This window comes from Phasianus colchicus, chromosome 1 (genome assembly GCF_987193195.1).
Source record: "Phasianus colchicus chromosome 1, bPhaCol1.hap1.1, whole genome shotgun sequence".
Classification (NCBI taxonomy): domain Eukaryota; kingdom Metazoa; phylum Chordata; class Aves; order Galliformes; family Phasianidae; genus Phasianus; species Phasianus colchicus.
This window is the reverse complement of record NC_143436.1, coordinates 127,797,153-127,823,170: the sequence shown is the minus strand read 5'-3', so window position 1 is coordinate 127,823,170 and position 26,018 is coordinate 127,797,153. Positions and strand designations below refer to the sequence as shown.

General features: G+C 36.4%; 1 protein-coding gene across 1 annotated transcript in view; it reads right to left on the bottom strand.

The window, feature by feature from the left end:
• Positions 1–26,018, bottom strand: part of PUDP (pseudouridine 5'-phosphatase) — a 61,137-nt gene that overhangs the window by 9,139 nt on the left and 25,980 nt on the right. Inside the window, exon 3 of the mRNA XM_031596127.2 lies at positions 23,483–23,712. Coding sequence (XP_031451987.2) covers positions 23,483–23,712 — 230 coding nt within the window. The remainder of the gene's footprint in view (positions 1–23,482; positions 23,713–26,018) is intronic.

Sequence of the window (26,018 nt, the reverse complement as noted above, 5' to 3'; positions counted from 1 at the left end):
TGTGGTTATATTAAAATCTAAATAGCATCTAACAAATTCTTAGTCTGAAAGATAATACTATTGTAACTGGTTTTTTGTTTTGTTCAACAACTTTTACTTTGCTATTTTTTTATTTTTCAGATTTTCAAAACAGTTCCACCACTCCTGACCAAATGCTACTAATGCGAGTGATCTAGGAATTTTCAAGAACTATAATATAATTTGGAATACAATGTCAACTCATCTACATCTCTTATATAAAAAAAAACAAAAAAAAACAACAAAAAAACAAACAAACCGAGAGGAAACACTGACAACTTCACTATGGTGTCACAGCAGTAGGCTGTTACTTAGGTAATTTGTGATTCCTTTTTTCTTACTCTTTGACATACAAAGAGTAGCTAGAAACAAGGGAAAAATGTATTTCTCTGTAACTCATTTACCAGCAGACTTACTTAAATAATACTGAATAAATGCATTTTAAGCAGCAACAGTATATGCAATTTTGGTCTGTGACTTTGTTAACTCAGAACACTTAATAACAGAAGCAACAATAAAAAGAAACAATTTGATTAATGTTTCATAATCTTTGGACTTCATCTGTTTCTGGAAAACAGTGGGAATTCTCAGTAGAAACAATGAATTACACTTCATTTTATTTAAAGGATGTGTGCCAGGGATACAAGAGTAATATTAAATATACTGCTTAAGAAAGTCACACAGCTTACAATTCTTTCCGCCTTCTACCCACCTCCTCTCCCCACCCCGAGTTCATTCTATTAAGAAACTACTCAGAAGCAAGCCAAGGTATTTTTAAATGATATAACAAGTGAACAAAAAAGCTGAAAAGTTATAATCAAATTAAGCATCAGCATATCAGGAATACCAACTACAAGCCACCATTCTGTATGATTCATATCAGGAATTGTTCAGCATTTACATGTGCATTGGCTATTTAATTCAGATTTTTATTAACTTGTTAGTATTGTATATGCAAGTCAGTATAAGAATCAAGTTATTTGCTAGAAAATTTACAAGTTAAAAAATAGAAAGTCATTAGCAGAACTTAAATACAACCAACATCACACCAGTGTTGCAACTGCACATTATTAGATTACTCTGCATATCCAGCAAAAATGCTAATCCACATTTAAGCACATACTAGCAGCTACTGTCTCACAAACCAGTTCATCAGAAGTTATCTTAAGGTGGGCCAGAAAGATTAACAGTTTGAATGGGGAAGAGGAAGAACAAGGAAAAAAAATCAAATTTCTTGCTTATTTGCAAGACTCAATGAAGTGAAAGAAAGTGCCTGTGTGAGTGACAGTCAGATCCAGACACAGCGCCTCTGTGAAGCAAGGAGAAGGTGACATTTACATGCGGGGTTATTCTGATAATTCCGGATGGATGGAGCATTCTTTTTATAGAGGATTGTGTGTTTAGAGGACAGCACACTGAGAACTTTGTATGGTAACTTGTGTTACAGGCCACAAGAAATTCCCAGGCATTTCTGAAACAGTACCCAATTATCCCCACAGCAGAATTCTAACTCAATCAACTGTGGCTTGGATTAGCAATAGAAGAGTATTGTTCTTTTATGGAGGACACAAGGCAAACACTTAGTATGCTCTCTATTGAAGCTATTCTATTCAAACTGCATAACATGCCCTTTTTTTTTTTTTTTTTTTTTTTTTGTAATGTCACTTATCTCTAGAAGTAGTAGAAGCAGACTGAAAAAGGAATTCTGTGCAATGACCTAGTTAATCCGTGCTGCCTTCCCTTCCACACAGAAGCACATTTACTAAAACCACTGACTTTCTTGACAGGTAACACAGAACACACACATATAGTTGCATCTTGAGTGTAAAGTCAGAATAATTTACACTTGAAGGGATCTCTGAATCTCTGAAGGCGATTTAGTCACAGCTCCTCCTCAAAGCATGTCTAGTTAACATAGGCTGCTCAGGGACTTGACTTGTCGAGTTTTCTCCAATGATGGAGAGTACACACACTTTCAGGCAACCCATTCCTCTATTTCCCCCATCCTAGGTTTTCAGTAGGAGCAAAATAAAAGTTATAGAATAGGTATTCATTTACCTCAGAATGACCTTTGCATTAAACTGTACACTACACACTGTCACTAGTTTAGAGTGACTTCATGAGATATATCTGTGTCACATTTTAATTCTTCATTGTCAGTTTTCTGAAAAGAAAAAAAAAAGTTTTCTTTCAAACTTCAAAGAGCTCAAGGTTGTCTTTTAGAAAATATTTAAGTTTCACAGCATAAAGCTCGTAGCATGAAGCCATAAACTAGGAACTTTAAGTAACCTAAACAAAACACTAAAAAAATTTATTATAATTATCTACACATTTCAACTTTTGGAAATAAGTATTTATCTTTAAAATGGCTATTGTCTGTTCTGAATATATATGTATTTTATGACAAAGATGGACAACAAAGCACAAAAGCAAAAAAAGTTGGAAAAAATACAGAATCTGAATTTGATGAATTCCAGCAAGCACCTGTCCTGAATCTTAAAGTCTTGTTTTGGAAAATGGATTTTGTGAATTTCAAAGGAAAAAAGAAAATCCTTCATAATCCTTATATTTTGAAACACATTTATATAATGGTTTGACTCTACATCATTTGGGAGAATGTTTGCTAAAACAGAATTACTTAAATGTTTTCTTTTGAACTTACTGCTCTTCAAATTACTGTTTTCACTAAAATATGAACTTGTAATTGTAATAATATTAATTGTTTATCATAAAAATAGTTTGTTATCTCTACTCAAAGGAAAGTATGTCCTTCAGTTAAATATATGTCTATCATAAAGAATTAAATTCCATGTACATATTTAAGACAAAATCAAAGGTGAAAAAATTAGAACATTGCTTCCTAATCAGAATTCTAACCTCTTACAGGAAGGTACTTTCAAAATTTATGCCAAAATAATGGTTTGTTGCCAACTATAGGTTGAGATGTTCCTTCCTCCTTTATTTTAATCTCCCACCTATCTTCCTGTAAATTGATCTCTCATGAGCAATGTCCTCAAAATATGCTTCAGTGCAAACCACTTGCTCATCCAACACAATCATGATTTTATATGAAAAGTAAGATATTAATTACTTAATGGATCAGCCATTCTGAAATATCCTGCATTTGCTGAAATTCATCAGCTAGAGTGAGCCTTTGGAAAAGACATGAGAGTTGATTTCTTTCAATCCATTTGACTGTAACTTCTGAAACTGTTAGTCTAAAGCTGGTTGCTGTGTTATTACGCTTCCATGTCATCACAGAATCACAGAATTGCAGGGGTTGGAAGGGATGTCAAGAGATCATGGAGACCAAGCCCTCTGCTAAAGCAGGTACCCTACAATAGGTTGAAAAGTTAGGCATCCAGATGGATTTTGAATATCTTCATAGAAGGAGTCTACACAACTTCTTGGGCAACCTATTCTAGTGATCGATCACCCTTACTGTAAAGAACTTCCTATGTTCAAGTTTTAGGCCATTATTCCTTGACGTATCACTACACACCACCAAGAAGAGCCTGGCCTCATCCATTGCCTCCCATCTCTCTGTAGATATTTATAAATATTTATCAAATCTCCTCTCAGTCTTCTTTTCCCCAGACTGAACAGACCCAGGTTATTACCCAGCCTTTTTTCATATCAGAGATGCTCCAGTCCCTTAATCATCTTTGTGACCCTCTGCTGGACTCCTAGGAGATCCCTGTCTTTCTTGAACTGAGGAGCCCAGAACTAGGCACCGTAGTCCAAATATGGCTACACCAGAGTAGAGTAGAGAGAGAGACTCAGTTCCCTTGACCTGCGGGCCACGCTGTACTTAATACACCCCAGGAGACCATTGGCCTCGGCCACAAGGGCACAGTGTTGGCTGATGGGGAACCAGTTGTCTACCAGGACACCCAGATCCTTCTCCGCAAAGGTCCCCTCCAGCAGGTCATACCCTAACCTGTACTGAAGCATGTAGTTATTCCTCCCCAGATACAAGACTCTATACTTGCTCTTGTTAAACTTTATCAAGTTTCTCTATATGTTATGGATAACAGATGTCCACATACTATTAGAAATAATAAAAACTTGCTTTTCTCTCCAAGCCCCTGTGTTCAAGCTGATAAAAGTAGGACTGAAAAACCTTTGAAAAATATGCAGTTTCTTCTAAAGTAATGTTTCTTCTTCATTTACAAAGAGCATAGTAATACAATTTGAGAGAACAAATTCTCTGCTACAAAACAATAGCTTTCAACATAGTCACCAGCAATGAACAAGATTCTGTAAACTGTGCTTGTAAAAATCCAGACCTGCAAAAATGACCCACTGTTACTGTTACTGCTGAACCACCCCCCCCCCCCCCCCTCATTGTGCTATCTACCACTGTTTAGTCTCAATAAATATTCAGCAAGTGTTGATTAATGTCAATTCATGCCATTTTTTCTGCATGGAAAAATTCAATGGCACATCTTTGCTTCCTACGCGCTTCCACATCAGACACCATTTTATCAGACTGCCCTTCTCCTGCCATCTGTCACACAGCAACAAAATGTAACAGAATATTGCTGGAACTGTTTAACCTTTGTTGCCACGCCACCAACATCTGCCTCTGACGTCCTGGACTAACATAATAAAATAAGAGGCAAAACTTTACTTTTACTTTCTTTACTTAAAATACATACATACATACATACATACATATATATATATATATATATATATATATAAAACCCTTAAACAAAACCAGATGTGTCTAGCCACACCTTCAAGACTCGAAAACTCAGAACATATATATCCCAAGACAATCTTTATGTAATGGAAGAGAAATTTCCATTCTTGGTATTCAGACATATTTACTCTATGATTTATACATTTTCTGTATTCAGTACTGAATCTTACCTATCTCACTAGACATAGTTAAAACCAACATGCAAAGTTTTGAAATATTGTAGAGAGAAAATACTACCACTCGTCTTTCACTTCTTCACCTGACAGCTTGTCCTCTTTCCTTTTTTTTTTTTTTTTTGTAGTCACAGCACTTTTTACCTGGTCGCCAGAACATATCTTTCAATAGATTGTATGGCAGTGATACTTTGTCACCTTGACATACCTGCTGAAGTCTAGTTTCCCCAGGGAATCTTATATACTGACTGGAAGCAGAAACTTCCAAGTTATCAGCAAAATGCTGCTCATACCACTCAGCTTCCTGTCAATTTAACCAGAGGAATTTGTGGCAATAACTGTGGCAGTGTCTATTTCAGAACTGATCACGTATGCTGTAATAAGAGGTGGCTTCTCTCAGTTCGTGTATAGTGATGGTTAGAACAATGTAAAATCATTGTTTGTAATATACTATGGTAGTTTTGCTAAATACAAATAAGTAGGCATGATTTGTTTTTCAAAAGCAAAGAGGAGGTGGTGAAGAGGGTGGCCTGATCTTAAGCAGAAAGTACTTAGCTTTCTTGCCCCCAAATTTTTTAAGTACCTAACCCTAAATTCTCTTGCAGTTGCTTATTTGTATGTAGACTTCAAGCTTTAGTGGAGAAGGCAATTTAATTTTGATTTAACTGTGAAGAAATGCAAAGAGCTTATATTAGTATTACAGTGATTGAGAGATTTTCTGATGGAACTTTTCTTTCTCCTCATCATAAGTTCTCTAATGGTCGCTTAGCAATATGTTTTTACTATGTCTTTTGCACATTTGTCACTCAAACCCTTAAATTTAGATGTTTCATTACAGTGCCATCTGTCCCTACACCAGTGAGTAAGGTTGTACATTTCTGAACAGGAAAGCAGAAGTTGATTCCATCCTCTCAAAAATAAGTAATCATAATAGCTGATGAACACCAAGCTAACCAAGAACCAGTAATGTATTTTCATGGGAAGAAGACTTGTGGTACCCTGGGCTGCTTAAGGAGGAGTGCTGCTTAAGGAGGATCCTTCCCCTCAGCACTGGTGAGGCCACACTTGGAGTCCTCTGTCTATTCTGGATTCCCAGTATGAGAGAGATAGACATGCTGGAGGAAGGCTAACAAAAAGCTACAGAATGACTTAATGAGCTGTATCATTTCTCTTCTGAGAGAAATCTGATGAGGTTTAACAAGAGCAAGTGCAGAGTCTTGCATCTGGGAAGGAAAAAATATGCATGCATCAGTACAGGTTAGGGGATGACCTGGTGGAGAGGACCTCTGTGAAGAAGGACCTGGGGGTCCTGGTGGACAACTGGTTCCCCATGAGCCAACAGTGTGCCCTTGTGGCCAAGAAGGCCAATGGTCTCCTGGGGTGTGTTAAATAGAGAATGGGCAACAGGTCAAGGGAGCTGATCCTCCCCCTCTACTCCACCCAGGTGTAGCCACATTTGGACTACTGTGCCTAGTTCTGGGCTCCTCAGTTCAAAAAAGACAGGGAACTTCTAGGGAAAGTACAGTGGCCAGCCAGGATGATTAGTTGCCTGGAACATCTCCCTCATAAGGAAGGTTGAGAGGGCTGGACCTGTGGGAATCTTATTGATTCTTACAAATACCTCAAGGGCAGGAGTCAGGTGGGTGTTAATGCTGTTCTGTGGGGGAGGCATGTATATATGTGTATTGTATAAGTACACATATTTGCGTTACTATTAAAAATACACGGTCAGCATCAATGCTGTTTAGATGAGCGCCTAGGGCCTATGGAGTTGTGGCAGCCTTACTTCTATCAGGGTGCAGAATTTCAAACAGTTATTATATGCACTTGCATATGCAGCACATAGTTTAAGATGTCTATCTGTGTATATGACTATATACAGAAATAAAACTGTATGAAATTATATAGCTAATATCAAATGCTGTCAAAATATCAATTGTAATTCAGGAAAGGAAGGGGAGAAAAGGCTTCTACCACAATACTTGGTCATGACTGAAACAAACCCGTAAGTTCATATCCAGCAATACAGTATACAATACAGTTTACCAAGGTTTTCCCCCTAACTAGGTTATTAGTTTTAAATTGCATGACATCTGATATTCTCAGTATTTGTAAATTTCTGCGGTAATTAATTTTTCAGTCTAATAGAAACATATGCAATTATACTTTGCCTGCTGAATATTTTCTAATTAAAAAATGTATTCCTTGCTAAATGTCCCACAGATTTAGCAAAATAAGGAGTAATTCATATTCCACACTGTCACTGTGTGTGACAGTGTTAACAGATATTAAAGTAACATGAATGAATTATGTATCAGATACAGTACAGTGTATCACTGATACTGATAGGCCAGTGCCTGCTGTTTTCTCCAAGTGCTTCCATCTCATTAATTGTTGCTGAGTTTGAAGAAGGCATACAGGATCGATTAGACAGATTTTTGTTTTCATTCATGTCAGTCTCCTCCCATGTTCTATTAAATATTTGTTTCTGAACAACGTTTTAAATTTATTTTTTGTTGTAATCAAACACGACATCAGTAGCCTAGCTGTAAATACTTTTGCAATATTACTTTCAAGGCATTTACTCAAAATAGTTCTAGTCATCTTTGTTGGTGCAGCTAGCATAATAAAGTAGATTTGTTTCATGTGCCTATGAATGAAAGTGAGAAAAGATGAATCCACACAACCAACACAAAGGTAGGTTTCAAAAAACAGATATAAGTTCCCTAATATACAAAGCTTAATGATACTGGCAGAAGCTTATGTGTCAACAGATCTGGTACTTCATTGTCTGCACCACGAGAAATGGTGCATAAAACACCACAAATTCTTGTAAATTAAGGTAATTTTCATTTGTATGAAATGGAATTCATTAATAGAGGCATCCGCAAATACAATGTGAGAACCACATTTACTGTTTATGTATTTATAAAAAAATAAAAAAGTAGTTGGTTTGTTTTTGTCAGGCAGCATAAGTTTTTAATGTCTCCAACATTCAGACCTTCAATTGAGATTTATTAAACTGTCAAATGAAAGCAATTTTACAATGTATACAACTGTAGTTCATTTCAGATTCTCCATATGCAATCGGTCCCTTTCCTTCTCTTTGAAGCAGGAGGAAGAAATGTTAGATAAAGAAATTTTAAATGAAACAGAAACAAAGAAAGAAGCATTCATGAACCTATATATATATACACTGAGATATTCAAAGACTGTAAACTTTGAAATCAAAAGACTTCCACAGTGACTGCCTCCAAAATTAATGAAAGAAAAAAAAATGGTGCCAATAACTTTTATCAAATAAAACAAACAGAGGTATAGAAATTAAAGGCATTTAAAAAGAATACCTAAATACCACAATTCTTAGAAGTAGATGACCTCTGCCCATATTATGTAAAGACCCCCACATTTAGACAATGCTGGTGGGTGGATAACAGGAAATAGGGCCTCAGCTCCACATTTACTTCATGTATTTAGCATAGGGAGTGCTATGAAACTCCCTAACCATAAACAAAAGATAAAAGAAGTTTCAGGTTTCTGTATACTTTCCAAATCCTTAAGCATAGAAAAGAAGAAAGAACTCCAAGGAAATCTAAATCATTGTGGAAATCATATTTGGCTATATTGCTATAAAATGCTATTACAATTTACTATTGAAATCCTCAAACATGCTAGAATTACATTCGAAAAGTTCATCAGTCATTAAAATTAGGAATGAAAAAGCAAACAAAATGATAATTATACACTTCAGAAAGTCCAGCAGAGGGCTGCCAAGATGGATTGGGAATGTAGCACTTGCCCTGTGAGGGAGAGCTGGGTTTGTTCAGCTCAGGGGAAGAGAGGATCTAATGCAACTGCCCAATCTCTGCATTATCAAGGACATTACCAAGAAGATGAAGAAAGGCAATTTATCAGGGTGCACTGTATAAATATGGGATCATATTCACTTTGTGAGGTCATAAATTGATTATAGGAAAGGTTGTGTCTAGATAAAATGAAAAAAAAAAAAAAAAGGTCATAGCAAGGATTAAGCACTAGAAAACACTGTTCAGCAAAAATATATCAGCTTCAGCTTTGGAAGTTTTCAAGAACTGAGTCTACAACATGGAGTAATCTGGTCTGAATTCAATATTGACTTAATAACAGAGGCTTGGATTAGTTACTTTGTAAGGTTACTTCAAACCATAATGCTTCTGTAGAAGAGTTAATGTATTAAATATCCTTCAGCATTCCTTTGCTGTAGTTTTCAAATCCTTGGAGCATTAAGAACTGTTTCTGCAGTATTATTAGTACAATAGTTTTTCACATCTACTGCATGCTACAACAATTACTAACTACAGAAAGGCATGTCTGCTGGGCCAAAGGGAAACGTTTCCTTTTTTGAACTCTCAATTCCCTGTCATCTCTGCTATATAAAAGAAATTAATAGGTAATAGAACAACTGAAAGATTTTTCTAGAATAGTACTACCATAAACTCAGATGATTTAATTACAATATAGACTTTAGATATCTTTTAGTCTCTTAGTTTATGTCTTGACTATGAGGATATTCCAGTTCTTGAGGCAAAGGGTGGGGAAGGTAGTGACAGTAAGGTAATATTCCCAGATTGGAACAAATGGAGCAAGAACTGATTCAGAAAACTACTGTAGAAAATATGGGAGAAGACAGCACAGATCTTTCTACTATACCAAGGAAAGTAGAGTGGAAAAATTCAAAAGACTGTGACAAATATTTAAAAAGGAGGAGGTTTATTAGAAGTCTGAAACAGGACTGAAATACCTATATGGACCTGAAACAGTTATTTAGTCTACTTCTATGCAGACTAAAGTAATACTAGGGAACAGACTAACATTGTTCAAGAACAGGGCCTAATCTGACAGAGGGAAGCAGCTGTAGACCCGTTTGCCCTGATCCAAGCAGTACTGAGACTGTGCCCAGTAGGCACATACAAACACATATATAAATACATAATGACTATTCACACAGATCAATAGCAATGCGCTCACCTCTCTCATGACCCCAAACAATTACAAATCGCCTCATCTTATTCCCCTCTCTGATAACAGAGCATGAAGTTCTGGTGCTGGTGTATTTTCATATACACAGCACAGATCCTTCCAATTGCTGGGCTCAGACACTAGAAGCTGCTCCTGAATCCATGTCTCCTCAGTTACCTGCTGCAGTGGTTTTACATAAATAGGTAGCTATGCTCCAAAAATGTAGTCTCTCTTCCTTGTCCTCTAAAGAAAAGAGGGTGTCTGTGATGGGTCTGGGAGCTGGTTTGCAGTGTACAATTTAGGATTCTCCACCTTCCTTTGCTTCTCTGCACTCTTTTTGTGGTTCTTTAGATGAGACTTAATCAGGTAACTGAATGACTGCATGTATATCTTCCTTATGCTCCATCCAATTCTATTCAAATTTCTTTAATATATGCTGCTTGATCCCTAACATACAAGATCAGGAATTCAAGTACTTTTCCACAAGTCTCTATAATTCAGGGCTTTCATAACATACACTGTACTACATATGGCAATCAACAGCAGAAAAAGAGATACCTAAATCAGACATTCTATTTTTCCTTTCTTTTCCATGCTGCTATTATTCCAATATTCAGTTTGATCCTAAAGCAATACAGCACAGCACGCCACAAGCATTATTATGTCTTTATACTGTAGAGTAACTGAAATCCTTTTATTAAAATACAGCATTCTGTGATGGATTTCTTCATCCTTGGAGTGACACTGAGTCTGAAGTTCTTACTAGTAACCACTTTATACAAAGCCAGATCACATACTCAACTGTAAACTGGGAAGCTAAGGAATCAATCCACATACTTTTTAAAAATTGCATGAAAGCTGATAAGACTGAATTGCTCCCGTAAAGAACTGATACATATGAAAATTTGAAAGAAACTATGCTGACTATGCTGAACAGATAGTTTGTTGTTGTTGTTGTTGCCTTTTTTTTTTAAATAGACTTTTAGAACATTTTATTCATCCTTCATTAATATTGTAATGTTAAAACAAAATCAACCCCTAAAAAACATCAAAGAAACAAGAAGATAGTTATTCCACTGAATATTAATCATTATAAGAAAATTTAAGGCTGTCATATACTAATGCTGCAGCTGTAAGGAAGAGCTGTGAATGACATAAAATTAGGATTTCAACAAAGAATTACTAAAAGTCTTCCATTACCTTACTCAAAATCAACCAATATTTTTCAAGCAAACTTGATCTTCAACTGATTGTTAGGATGATATGAAAAACAAAAACAAATAAAAGCAAGTGACAAGAGAAAAGGACAGTAGTAAATAGTCCAAATGCCTTCGAATTACTAGCTAAGGAAAAGCAGAATAGAAATGAAACTCTGCCATCAGTATTTCTAAAGAAAACCTTTCTGCTTTGAGAGACATGCCAAAGTATACATTTGCAGCTGAATCTTCTTTCTACTATCTTCATGAGATTTTAAATTTAGAAGTGTAACATCCTAAATGTTTGAAGAGATTTTGCTGTAATGTTAGCTCTGTCACATCATCTACTAATGCTCCTGAGAAAAAATGCTTTTACTATATCAGCATATACATCATTAACTTACCTACTGTTTCCTGACTCTTCATCTGCACTCCCTAAAAAAATTTTTGGGAAATCATTAAGGACAAATGGGCTACTACACGCTATTAACTCTTCATAATTTACAATGAAGCTGTATAGAATATAAATTACTTAATGTAGTAACAAATTTAAGTTTTCATTTTCACCTTCAAGGCCCTACATTATCTTACAAACAATTACTGTATGTCTTGCTTTTATTTCCTTGTACTCCTTAGGCACCTTCTACCCTTTAACTTAATTACGTTCTTTATCTCTTTCTCCTACTTTCAATTGTGTGTCTTATATCAGGTTGACTTCTTTGTCTTGTACAATCTCCATGCATATATTCTTCACGTTTTTTTCCGGCAGTATCTTTGCAAATACACTTTCAGGAATCATTGGTACATTCTTTCCTCCCTCTCCTGATCTATTAACTGAAATGTGTCTCATATCATTTTCCCTCCTTGCTGGACTAGAGAATAGAGCTGAAAGCTAATGCAGAGCTGATTGATTCGGTTCTTAACTCTACAAAAAATGTTAACTAATGAAGCCTGAAGAAAACTGAGGGACAATAATTGCTGGTCCTCTAAAATAGGAACTTGGAAAAATCATTCACTATAAACATCCACAGCAATAAACGAATGCCAAACAATGTGGTGTGTAGTGGGAATGAGTAGCTTCTACAAGGCATGTCTTGACTTCTTATAGTTTTACACGGATACATATATAACAGCACTCTGCCACTTGCCAAGATTAGACTCCATGCCTATCATCCAATATATATGAATTTGATTTCTTTTTTTTCCCCTCTCATAGGTTAATGTGTGTTTAAGGATCATTATCATGTAGATGGTGAGCAGCCATGGCACACAAATATCAGGAAACTTGGAGCATTACAACACTATTAATATTAATAGCATAGTAGAGTCATACATTATTCCTGAATCCTAGAACACCTGACTGTTGGACTCCCAGCTTTCCAAACACATGCTCCATAAAATATAACTCATGGAAATTATGAGATTGTAATTTATCTGGTTATTATTAAAATTATAAAACTATCTTCTCAAGGAAACATTTAAAAAACCTGGAAGCATGTTTTGCTGAAGTTTAAGGAAAAATGCATCTTTGCAATGGAAATTTTCTTACTGAAAAATTAAAAATTTGCAATTCAAAGTGATCATCAAAGAATAAGTCACAGCTAATTTTAAAGCTGCAAGTGCATTCTGTATAATGTACACTATCATTTGTCATCAAATAAAAGGTTCTTTTTGACCTTCACTTTGGAAAACTGCATTATTGAAAGGGGAACACAATAAGACATATCTTATAAGCAGGGTACTATTCTTTTTACCCCTGGCAATTTTTGTTTTTTAATCTGTAAGAGCTCTAAGGCTCAGGACAATAGGTTGAAGTCTCTAATTTTTCTGCTCTTTAGTCTAAAGGCGCAGGATCCAAATATTTTCTAGAGACAGCAACTGAATAGATTGCTACGACTGGACATCTGTTCAGGAGAAAAAGTACAATTTCCTAACAGAGGCAAATGTTTTCTATAAAACAACATTTTCAGTAATGGATGAAATCTCATCTACTCAACTAGTCACAAATACCTCAAGGCTCTCAACTTCACTGTGAAGTGAAGGATATTAATATTTCTAATACTATCAAATGCTACCACTTTAGAAAGTAACTGCAGATTCATTTTAAAATAATTCTACTACCTAGAGAATTATGAACAAATATGCCTATATATTTAGAAAAGTCTATCATGACACAAAGTAATGTGAGTTAGCTGGGATGAGAAATATTTGTAAGAAACTTATTCCGAGTAGTCAAATGGCAAATGAAGTAAAATGGTCAGGAAGTTTATGTAATACATATTATATGGAAAAGAAATAAGTTACATGCACATCTTGATACATAAAGTTTAAGTACTGGACATAACTGCAGACAGCTCAATGAAACACCTTAGCAATAAAATCTGCACAAGTTTCTACAAAAGAAGAAAGTAAATAATACGGGTGATAGTGTACAAGGCCTCTTATTTTATTATACTGGCCCATAAAATCAGAGGCAGATGGTGGTACTGCAGTAGAAACTGAACCTTCCTGTCAATATTCTGTTACATTTTGTTGCTGTTTGACAAATGGCATTAGAGGGGAAGTCTGGCTAAATGATGTCTGACATGGAAGTGCATACAAAGTGAAGGTGTGTAATTGAATTCTCCCATGTAGAAAAAAATTGTACCCGTTGACATTCACTGACATTTGCTGAATGTTTAAGGAATCCAAACAGTGGATGTCAGCATGGTGGGTGTTGCATTTCAGCAGTTGCAACAGCAATATGGCATGCAGGCTCTTGTTCATTACTGGCAAAAATGCATAGCTAATGATGTGTCTATGCTGAAAATTAATGTTTTGTAGCTGAGAATCTGCTCTTTCAAATAATTTTATTGTGCTCCTTGTATCTATTGTAGTTTCCATGGAAATAAATAAGAGACATCATTTTCAGAGCAACCTCGTACATATACAATGCTCTTCTCTAGAGCGTTCTGTGTACTCTGTGGCACAGACATTACTTTATGTTGAAAGTCTTTTGATAGAAAGAATGTGAAGAAATGCAATAAATGTATGGGGAAGAAAATTCACACACACAAAACACAGAAGAAAAACAATCTATTTGGACGGTAAGAGTCCGAACAGACTAAAAAGTGTTTTACTTGAGGAGCAAGAAATAAGGATGGATGTTTGTAAGTACTTAAAATACTGATCAATTTCACGTCTTTGTAACTCAATGTAAGAAAGCTGACTTCAAGGAAATAAGAATGTGAGAAACTCAGAAAAGAAAATGCAAAAGGTTTACAGAATTTATTGTCTCCGGTTGACAGCAGTATCAGGAGAATAAAGTAAAATTTTTACTAAAAGTATTTTTTCTGTTTAAAAACAGTTTTCAATTACTTAGCATAGGAATAATAGAATATAGCTAACTTCTTCAGCTAAAAGGGAATTATTATGCCTATAGTATTAGCTGCCATCATAGATGTTATACTGTAAAATGGACACTGAATCTGAACATGTTCAGCACTATTTTGACAAGAAAGAATAACTATTCTTGATGGAATAGGAGGAACGTATTTTCCACCATTACTTGGAATTGTTTTCTACTTCAAAACAAAACTACTTAATCTGACTGAAGGTTAACTTGGACTACTAATGTACTGGCTTTGAATTATGGTTTTATTCAAAATAAAGAGATGATGGAATGGAAGTGTTAAGCATGTATTTTAGCTGATAAACCTGTCACTTCAGATATTCCGTATGTTACAAGGAATAAATCACAATAATAATAATCTATCACAATAATAATTAAAAAAATCCCAAACATTCCTTTGTGGAGTATATTTTGAAATCACAGAATCACAGAATTGCCAGGGTTGGAAGGGACCTCAAGGATCATGAAGCTCCAACCCCCCTGCCACACGCAGGGCCACCAACCATCCCACCTAATGCTAGACCAGACTGCCCAGGGCCCCATCCAATCTGGCCTTGAACACCTCCAGGGACAGGGCATCCACAACCTCCCTGGGCAGCCTGTTCCAGTACCTCACCACTCTCTCCGTAAAGAATTTCCCCCTGACGTCCAACCTAAATCTCCCTTCCCTCAGCTTAAAACCATTTCCCCTTGTCCTGCTATCATTCACCCTTTCAAAGAGTTGATTCCCCTCCTGTTTGTAGGCTCCCTTTAGGTACTGAAAGGCTGCAATGAGATCACCCCGCAGACTTCTTTTCTCCAGGATGAACAAGCCCAGCTCTTTCAGCCTGTCCTCATAGGGGAGGTGCTCCAGTCCCCTTCATCTTCATGGCCCTCCTCTGGACCCTCTCCAACAGCTCCCTGTCTTTCTTGTACTGGGGGCTCCAGACCTGGATGCAGTATTCCAGATGGGGCCTCACAAGAGCAGAGTAGAGGGGAACAATCACCTCTCTGTCCCTGCTGGCCACCCCTCTTTTGATGGAGCCCAGGATACCATTTGCCTTCCGAGCCGCAAGGGCACACTGCTGGCTCATGTTAAGTTTTTCATCTATCAAGACCCCCAGGTCCTTCTCCACAGGGCTGCTCTCAAGGACCGCTCCTTCCAGTCTGTAGGGATGCCTGGGATTCCTCCGGCCCAAGTGCAAAACTCTGCACTTTGCCATGTTGAACCTCATCAGGTTCACCCAGGCCCACCTTTCTAGCCTTTCGAGGTCCCTCTGAATGGCATCCCGTCCTTCAACCGTGTCAACCACACCACTCAGCTTGGTGTCATCAGCAAACTTGCTGAGGGTGCACTCGGTTCTGTCATCGATGTCACTGATAAAGATGTTAAAGAGCACCGGTCCCAAGACAGATCCCTGGGGGACGCCACTCATTACCAGCCTCCACCTGGACATAGAGCCATTGATAACCACCCTCTGTCTGCGGCCTTTCAACCAGTTTCTTATCCATTGAGTGGTCCACCCATCAAATCCACATCCCTCCATTTTGGAGAGAAGGATGTGGTGGGGGACCATGTCAAAGGCCTTGCTCAAGTCCAGGTAAATGACATCGGTCGCCTTTCCTTTGTCCACCGATGCCGTCACTCCATCATAAAAGGCCACCAGATTGGTCAAGCATGACCTTCCTCTGGTGAAGCCGTGCCTCATCTTTTAAGTGCACTTATTTGTTATATAGCAATCAGCCTTAGCAAGTACTTTGTCCTGCTTAAACTATAAATAATTTGCAAGTGTTAACTGATGATCCTGTACAAAGATCTTCTGTAGACATGCCAAAAAACACAGACTTTGCCACAGAATAGAATTTGCAGAATCCTGCCAAAAATACCATTTCTCTGAATTGCACCTTTATAAAGTAACTTAAAAAATAAAAGAAGCAAATAATTAAACTCTTACCCTGCTTCAGTGCAATAAAATAACAAACACTTAGACTTTAGTCTTTCAAAGGTTTCCAGAGATCTTCCCATGATAATAATTTTAAAAAGAGAAACCAAAAAATACTGCTAACAATGCAATTCCTTGTTTCAGTATTCATTCTTTGTTCCAAAAAAGCATTGTTACAATACACTCTGGGGTGATTACAAAGGTAACCTGGGACACAGAAAGGATTAGTGTACTAGATCTTTTTGAAAGATAATTTCTTCATGCTTTCTGTAATGCAGAAGACATTAAAAAACATTATTTGTGAAAATTCTTGTTAGCTGAAATTTAATTATTCAATGAATTACTATTTTTTTTTCCTATAGCATCTAAAAAAAATGCTCAGAATCTTGAAAGAAAGAAAAAGATAACTCAGTAAGCATTTTTTTTTTTTTAACTACTTACTATGCATACTTACTGTATGATGATATCCGTAATTATTTCCCTAACACAATTAGTAATGCATCTTGAGTGACCTGCTAATCTGAATATAATGCTTTAAGAATTTGGAGTTATACTCATCTTTTTATGCTTACACACTCACCTCACGTAGAAGCATAAAAGGCTGCAGAACATTATTTATTATTCTGCATCACATTTCATCAAGTCCCTTAGCAGCTGCTTGATACATTATCGAGACAAATGCAAGGAAAAAAAATATATTCCTGCCGCCCTGCCCCCAAGTGGGGTACCCCAAAGACTAAGAGCCAATTATAATCTCTGTTTCTTCTTCCAATAATATACATTAAGTGAAAGTAAACCTTGACCAGGTTATTTTCTGTATGGAATTTCAATGACTTTTTTCATCTCCATAAGACAAATACAGCCATAAATAAACATGCAGCACAGTAACAAGGGCAATGTCTGGAACACTTAAGAGCTAAATTACTTTCAAGCCATGCAACATCTCATTTCTCTTCCACAAATACATAATAAAGACTGCCAGCATGGGGGAGGGTGTAGTTGTATGACTACATGCATATATGAGCACACATGCCTCAGGAGAAGAGGGAGGAAAAATAAAAATTAACCACATGAACTGAGAGCATGATAATTGAAAGAAGAAAACAACAAAAAACAAACCCCCAAAAAACAAACAAACAAACACACACCCAACAACACAGACTGCAACAAAAACCCTCACAATTTCCAAACAGTCTCTATTTTATAATCACAATATAATTAAATAAAAGGTCTATTATGAACTAAGGGAAAGGGTGCATGTGCATGGAAGATCTTTAGATGTCCTACATTGTAAGTTGAGGTCAGATATCTAGCATTCTTTATATAACTACCATTACACCTACGAAGCTGGAAGCTGAAGTTCAGCACAATGGACTTTACCATATAGCTTGGGAGATGCAAATAAGGACTATATGCTTAGACTATTTAGAAGATAAGGAAGGTGCAGGATTCAGCCAATACATTGTCCACTGCATGAAAAAGTATATTCCACTACAGTGCTGAGATCTTTGTATCCCAAGTTGTAATCACAGAATTGCCAGGGTTGGAAGGGACCTCAAGGATCATGAGTCTCCAACCCCCCTGCCACATGCGGGTCCACCAACCTTCCCACCTAATGCTAGACCAGACTGCCCAGGGCCCCATCCAATCTGGCCTTGAACACCTCCAGGGACGGGGCATCCACAACCTCTCTGGGCAGCCTGTTCCAGTACCTCCCCACTCTCTCTGTAAAGAATTTCCCCCTGACGTCCAACCTAAATCCCCCCTCCCTCAACTTAAAACCGTTTCCCCTCATCCTGCAGTTATCTACCCTTTCAAAGAGTTGATTCCCCGTAGGCTCCCTTTAGGTACTGAAAGGCTGCAATGAGGTCACCCCGCAGTCTTCTTTTCTCCAGGATGAACAAGCCCAGCTCCTTCAGCCTGTCCTCATAGGGGAGGTGCTCCAATCCCCTGATCATCTTTGTGGCCCTCCTCTGGACCCTCTCCAACAGTTCCCTGTCTTTTTTGTACTGAGGGCTCCACATTGGATGCAGACGTAATACTACTAGAAGATTAACTATGTGATTTATACTTAAACTGTCTTTCTTCTGACACTAATTTGTAGACAAGATGAGCATTTTAGCTGAAAACTATACTTCTGTTAATTAAAAAGCATCAGTTTTAGAATTAATTTCCATCAGGGCAATATTAGCACAGTTTAAACAAACAAACAAAAAACTCTGCATGAAGAACTGGGAGAGAAAAAAGTTTTTTTTCAGGACATGCACTAAGTTTATCTTAGACATTCCACACAGATGTCATTGCTGCTCCTCCCAGTATTGTTGTCTTTACCAGTTAATGAGGGATTTGGTAGTTATCTCTGTGTAGACAATGAAATACATAGATAACAAGATAAAAAGCCAATAACACACACAAAAAAAATCTCTATTTCTTTATTTCAAAGACTGAATTCCTTTAATACTCATTAAAAGTACTAGCTTGCCCTTTTAAGACAATTTTTGGGAGAAAGGAATTTGAATCAGATAAACTAGTTTCATGCTTTTGCCCACTGTAGCCTGAAAATAGAAAGAAAATCCTAACTTGCCTCTTAAGAAAGTCTTTGAGACCCCCCAGTTTATTTCTGGAAACATGCAGCTCTGATACTAAAATTCTCCTTGTGTGATACTATATGATCAGGCATGAACTAGTTATTCCAGCATATAATTTAAAATGAATGGTGATTATATGCTGTACATTTTAAATACAGTGCTAAAAAAGTTCTGCATGCTTGGAGTCATAGTTTGTGAGCATAAAAGAAATAACAGATGATTTCAATAGATCTGCCTGAGAATGAGATGATGGCCAATTTCTGGAAGATTACAGGAAATATAACAAATTACACAGCTATCTAGGGCATACAAGAAATAATATAACAAGGAAGGAATAAGTTTTAATGGAGAATCTTTCATTAGTGATTTTATAGTAAGATTCAGTGAATCATGATAAAGTAGTTGCATATATATATAATTTCTATTAATAAAACAAAAAAAAATACTAAAGATATGCTCTTGATTATTTTGCAATGGGCCATAATCATTAAAATTCAAGAGCTATGCCAGTGACATATCCTAAATAATAAAATTAAAGCTTGCTCAAATGTAGTCTGTAAATAAGTTTTCAGACATAGTGAAAAGCAAGAACAATTAAAGCTTTATGCATTCAGAAAAAAGTTGTGGTCAGGAACATTCTGGAGAAAACAACAGCTGGTATATCCTATTGTAAGTAGGTCATTCTCTAGGGAAACAGAAGAACTGGAAGACTGAATTATCAATGTAAACAGTGATCTAGAGGCTATTTTTCTGATTTATTTTATTTTATTTTTTTCAGGAAATAAAATTCAGTGTCCAAGATAAAGGCAACTTTCTCCTCAGGTTAGCTTTAGAAGAGAAATGACGGTCCCAGATTTCTGCTACAATGTCTATCGAGTCAACATTTCTTGATGGTTTAAGAGTGACCTGGGATGACTTTTCCAATTATGCTTTGCAAACAAGTAACGAGAAGAGATATTTAGTTCCTGAGAAATAGACACAAGCTGTGACTATTGCTGGGCAATTTTGGACGCACAGGAAAAATAAAAAAATCTCACTTCTCAAGAAAGTATAGAGCAAGAAAGGTAGTCTCCTAATATGTTTGGGACATCATCTTGGCTAGAAGGCAGACAGGTGGAAATGTCCTGATCTCAAGTCAGCCGATACACTTTTTCAGATTTTATTTACTTTCTTCATGGAACAACCAAAATAATCTGAATACACAAATGCTGTGACATACTTCATTCATCTCCCATTCTCTCTCCATAAGCCAACAGTAAAATCTGCCATACCTAACCTTAACCTGTCAAGGGAAAGAACTATGCTTTTGTTGTATATCTGAGCATATACATAGCATATGCACAGCAGGACTGGTTCCAAAATTTTATGCAGAGAGGAGTGGATTCACAGTCCTGAACCAGGTACTCAGTAGACCTGCCATCTCCCAGGAACTGGTGTCCCCACACAACTACACTGCTACCAAGGAAGGGTCTTTTCTATTTCATAAGAAATTTGGCCACTGTGCAGCAAGGATAATAGAGATACTGAGAGACAGCAAAACACAGAATATTCTTTACTGGTTCCAATCTACTAACAGCTTTACCCAAATTCACCAATGACCAGTACAGAGAAGTGACTTCAGAAAAAAAAAAAAGTGAACAAACAAAAAAAAATCTGGCTTCCATCTAAAAAACTACTAGAAGCTAGAAAGGATATTAAACATTTTTCCCTCTTCACTCTGCAAGTGGCTTCTGGCACAAGATGTATTTGCTTCTCAACACATCTAGAACAATGGTAATATACTACAAACATCACTAACTTACACCACTGACTGAAGTCTAATGCTTTGAAAGTCAGGTTTACTAAGACCATTATGGCCAGAGGTTATTCCACTGCAAAAAGCAAGTATCTAGCAATATGCTAAAATAATTGGTAAAAACTGAGATTTCAAGAAGACAGGTCAGTAGAGCACGGGTATGTCAAAATGACTTACTTACAGCAGGCACGTCCAACATAGTGGAACAGCTAGTAATGTGCCCCATGCCCTGCCACCATGCCAACATATTAGTGGCTCTTTCCCCACCAACCAGTCCAGCCAAACAACTGAAACACTGGTCCAAGACAATTCTTCTTCATTCAATGCAGCCAAAAGGTTGGACACTTACATTATATAGCATGAATAGATATTTGAAAGAGTGTTTTGGCTGAAGAAAAATTGGTACAGTAGGCCTATTTAAAAAACAGACTAGAACAAAGGCTGAAGAGCTATTTATGAATGTTTGAACTACAGTGAAAAATATCTATGTATTTTTCTTTTAATGCTTTTATTACTTCTAAAATAAAATGGCTGATTTTTGAATTGTAAACACTCAGAAAAAAGTATATGTCAATTTATTTACAAAATGGAAAAGAGGCAGACATGATGACTAAAATATATGATTTCAACAGCAGGAATTGTAATTTACAGCTCAGTGCATTGCCTAGAATGTTCATGCCTTTGTAATTTCTGTCTTATTTAGAGTATTCTTAATAAATTCAACTTCCAGATATACATAAAAAATAACAAAAATAATACTAATAAAATAACTCCTTATCTGAAAACCATAGTGACTGAAATACATATACTATATGCACACAGTAGAAGTGATTCAATAGAGGGAAACAAAGAAGAAAGAAAAAAGGCATGAGAAATAAAACTTGGTTTTTGATATTCTTTTTACAGAAGTTCACAGTAATGATGGTCATTAAGTGGTATACCAGCTTTGTAAATCTGCTTTCTTGTGCAATATAGACTAGTACTGCATAACAGTCACAACGTCCTGAATTTATATTGCTCTTCCATATCTTTTGTGATATAGCATTTTCAGAAATTTCACTTTGGACTTCTCTTTTCTATGACATAAGACACTGAGGCTCTCAACTTCTAATGCCATTTAATCAGTCTGAAAAATTTTAATGAGCTCTTACTAGATCTGATGCAGAGAATATTCATAACTGTTAGATCAGCTAATTAATGTGAAATGGAATAAAATGCTAAGGAAATACACTTTTAACTTAAGAGAGCTTTAAATCATTTGGAATTTTTTTGATAGAACACACTGATTCTTCATGAGAGTTCTGACCCCTTATAGAAACAGTTTTTTTCCAGTCTTAATGATTCTAATATTGTCTAGTCTAGCTGTTAACAATCACTGCCAAGCCCATTAAACCATGCCCCTCAGTGCCACATCTACCTTTCTCTTGAAAACCTTCAATGATTGTGACTCCATCAGCTCCACAGGAAGCCTGCTCCAATGCATTATGATTCTTTCTGAGAAAAAATTTTTTGTAATATCCAACCTGAACCTCCCCTGGCACAAATTAAGGCTATTACCTCTCTTCTGACCAGTCACATGGGAGAAGAGTCCTATCCCCACCTAACTACAACCTCCATTTAGGCAGTTGAAGAGAGTAATAAGGTCTCCCCTAAGCCACCTCTTCTCCAGACTAAACAATTCCACTTCAAATGGTCAAGTACACTGGGGTACGTTTTTGAAATGAAATTAATGCACATATTCAGAATGAAAAGAGGAAAAAGTTTAGTAAACACTGTTCATACATTCATTGCAAACGATTTCAATTTGCATTCCAAGCCAACACAAATACCAGTTGGTCTCTGGATGAAAACTTAGAACATGAAAGGCTGAAGAATCTTATCTACTCATTCCTTACATCTTTGAATACACATTTTTTTTCTCAACAATCCTACAGAAAAATCAGTAATCACAATCTAAAACACTTAAAGTTAAAAATTAGTATGCAATGCATTTTCTGCCATAATGAAACTCAAAAACATCAGAATTTGTGTTTCACTCAGGATAGACAAGAAGTGAAAAAAATATTGTCAGAAGAATGACAATTTTATTTGAAATAAAAGTGAACACATACTCTCACTACCAATTTATCTTTGAGATATTCTCCCTACAGATTTCTATTTCAGAATCAAGTTTGCAAAGTTATATATGAAGGAGAAACTAAACATTGTTACAGATTGCTCAAACTTACCAGTCTTAAATCAGAAAACAAGAAATATGATCTCAGAGATTTAGAATGCAAAAGAAAAGAGATGGATTAGAAAAAATACATACCCCTCTTTATCAAGAAGTATCTTCAGTATTTAGCTAAATCAGCCAGGAAGGTGTGAAAAGTAAGCTGATCCATGTTTAAATAACTCTTTTTAAACTTTGAGTAGTGAAGTTATATTTGAAGATTTATACAGAGAGGAAAATCACTGAACTTTCCTATGCACAGTACCATGCAGTAAATCAGAGTAATCTGCATTACAAATATTATAATGCGGTGAAGTGGAATGACACTTTCCAACAACCTCACTTAAACAATATAAGCACTACTGGGGGATGAAGACATTGCTTTTTTTCCTTTTTCTTTTTCTTTTCTTTAAATCCTAAACTAAATATTTATAATATTAAAAAATATATATTCAGGTAATTTGTTCCCTCCCCTCCTTACCTTCTCTGGAGGTGCAGGAGGGTGAAATCTCTTTGCACAAACTAGAAATGCATCAGGCTGTGGCTTGCCACCCTTCACCTCAGGGTCATCTCCCAGCACAATATGATGAAAAAGATTGAAGAAGTCTTTGTGTCTGGATGTTTTCATCTGAAATGTCACTTCAGCTGAACTAGTGGCAACAGCTATGGGTATGTTGTGTTTGTGTAAATGTTGGATCAGTTTATTGACCCCTGAAAGACAAATAGATATGTACATTTTATTCTATATTTATATATACATATTTCCAGTTATATGTATTAATTTTTTTTCCTATTTACAACATATTTAGCAATACTTCAAAAATGTCTAATTGAATTCAACAACCTATTCTGACTGGTTATTATCAAAGAGATTTCTTGCTATATCTGGAAATGTTATTGCTCCATCAAGGAATATTCCTTTAAGTATACAATGATTCTGACATCAAATGATGATTTTCTCAAAATATGCTGAAAATAACTTCAAAGCCATTGCATCTATATGCCCATAAGAAGCTTACTCGATGTCCTCAACTTTATAAACATTTATCATTTCAAACATATCTAGAGTTATGTTCTTGGAAAAAAAGAATAAATAAATAAATATCAAAGAACTATGCTCTTCTCACTGACTGCCTTTAATTTCTGAAGCAGGTATCCAACTGGTTTAAACCAGCCCCTAAGAGTGCTTAGTATGTTTTTTACAATTACTAGATAAAGCAATTGGACAGAAAAGTGGAGCTGTCAATCACAGGTGTTAAAACCAGAGCTTTATCAATTGATGATGTGAACCCTGAGTAATGAACACCCTGACCACAATAGATAGAAATTTTAATCTGCTCCAATCTTCTAGTGAAGGTTAATGCCAAGAATGGTGAAAATACAGCAGTCACTGTAAGAAGGAAATACGCTTTGTTATTCAGTGCAAGTTTTGAATCTCCCATGCAAAGGCTTCAGTGTTTCTTCATAGCAGCATTCTGAACACGATACCTCTGTTCAGATTGCTAATTATCTTCAGCCCTGCTGCATCAAAGCTTCAGCTAATCTGTCAGTGCATGTTTACTCCACATTTCTACTGGCGGTAGCCAGCCACAGAAAAGTGCTGTTGCTGAAAGGTTATTTACTCAGGGTTCTCTCTCATATTCTCTCTACACAGGTCATAATTTCAGTGCATAAATGTGTGCATATTTACCTTCGCTTTTTGACTTTCTGACCTATAAGATAGGTGTTAGATACCTAACACCTTCAGACAGCAAAGATTTACATTACTCAGAAAATATACTTTAATAATATATTCAAGTAATCAGTTTAAAATTATATGTGTAAAAACAGCAAGATGGATTAGAAAAAAAATATAGAGTGCACTCCCGTGCACTCACTTACTAGTAGCTAATGTACAGTATCAACATCCATCCACCACAGAGAGATCTATCTGCTAGGCTTCTTGGCACCATCCTCTATTTCTCCTACTGGATCAAAAGAAACATGGTTCTCCATTTTTTTCAGCATTAGTTATGGAGGACTTTCCTGATGTGGTACATACACAATTACAAACCCAGGCCATACAGCACAACTTCTTCATGTAATAAGATCAGGAACAAATATCTTACATTGTCATGATTTATTTCCAAACATACTCTTTTAATTTTAAATAACCAAAAAGATAAAATAATGTTATTTCTTCTATCCTTTCAAATATTAAGTTTTAGAAGAGACACAGATACTATATTTCTGATGTAACAGTTACACAACGATGACTATTGGAAAGAAAATTAGATGAAAAGAACTGTACACTAAATTCAGATATGTAAGTTGAAAAGAAGAAGGATCAACTTTAAACATCAGCATGTTTAAAAACAGATAAATCACGAACATCAATGAAATTAGAAACTTTTGGGGAAAACCAAATGCTAATAAAACCTAAACCAATAGGAAGAATTTATTACTCTTGAGACTATAGAAATATTCTCAAGAAATATTTTGAACAACAAAACCCTGTGGCTAATTATCACACTTTCCTTTTCAGTGACCAATACAAACATGTAGTGCAAAAGTTCAGGAACTCAGATTCCCTTCCTTCTATTCTCCAGGCACAGCCCTAGCTCTCAGTCTCTCCTCAAAGGGAAGTGGCCAGCCCCTTGATTGCCTTGGTGACCTTGAAGCAGACTCTTTCCAGTACATCCATGTCTTGCTTTGTACCAGGGGCCTCAGAACTCGACACAACAGCATCACCAATGCTGAGCTGAGGGGAGGAATCATTTTTCTGGGCATACTGCCATATTTTGTCTGTATATGCAGACAAGAATACCAGTCTTCCCAGGTTTGTGTCTTCTGCATATTTACTGAAGGTGCACTCCACCCCAACATCCAGATCATTAATGCAGGACTGGACCCACTATTCACCCAAGGTACTTTGCTCACTACTGGCCTCCAACTAGTCTTCGCATCACTGACCACTATCCTCTGGTCCTGGTTGTCCCCCCAGCCTTTCAGATCCACCTCACTGTCTGTTCATCCAA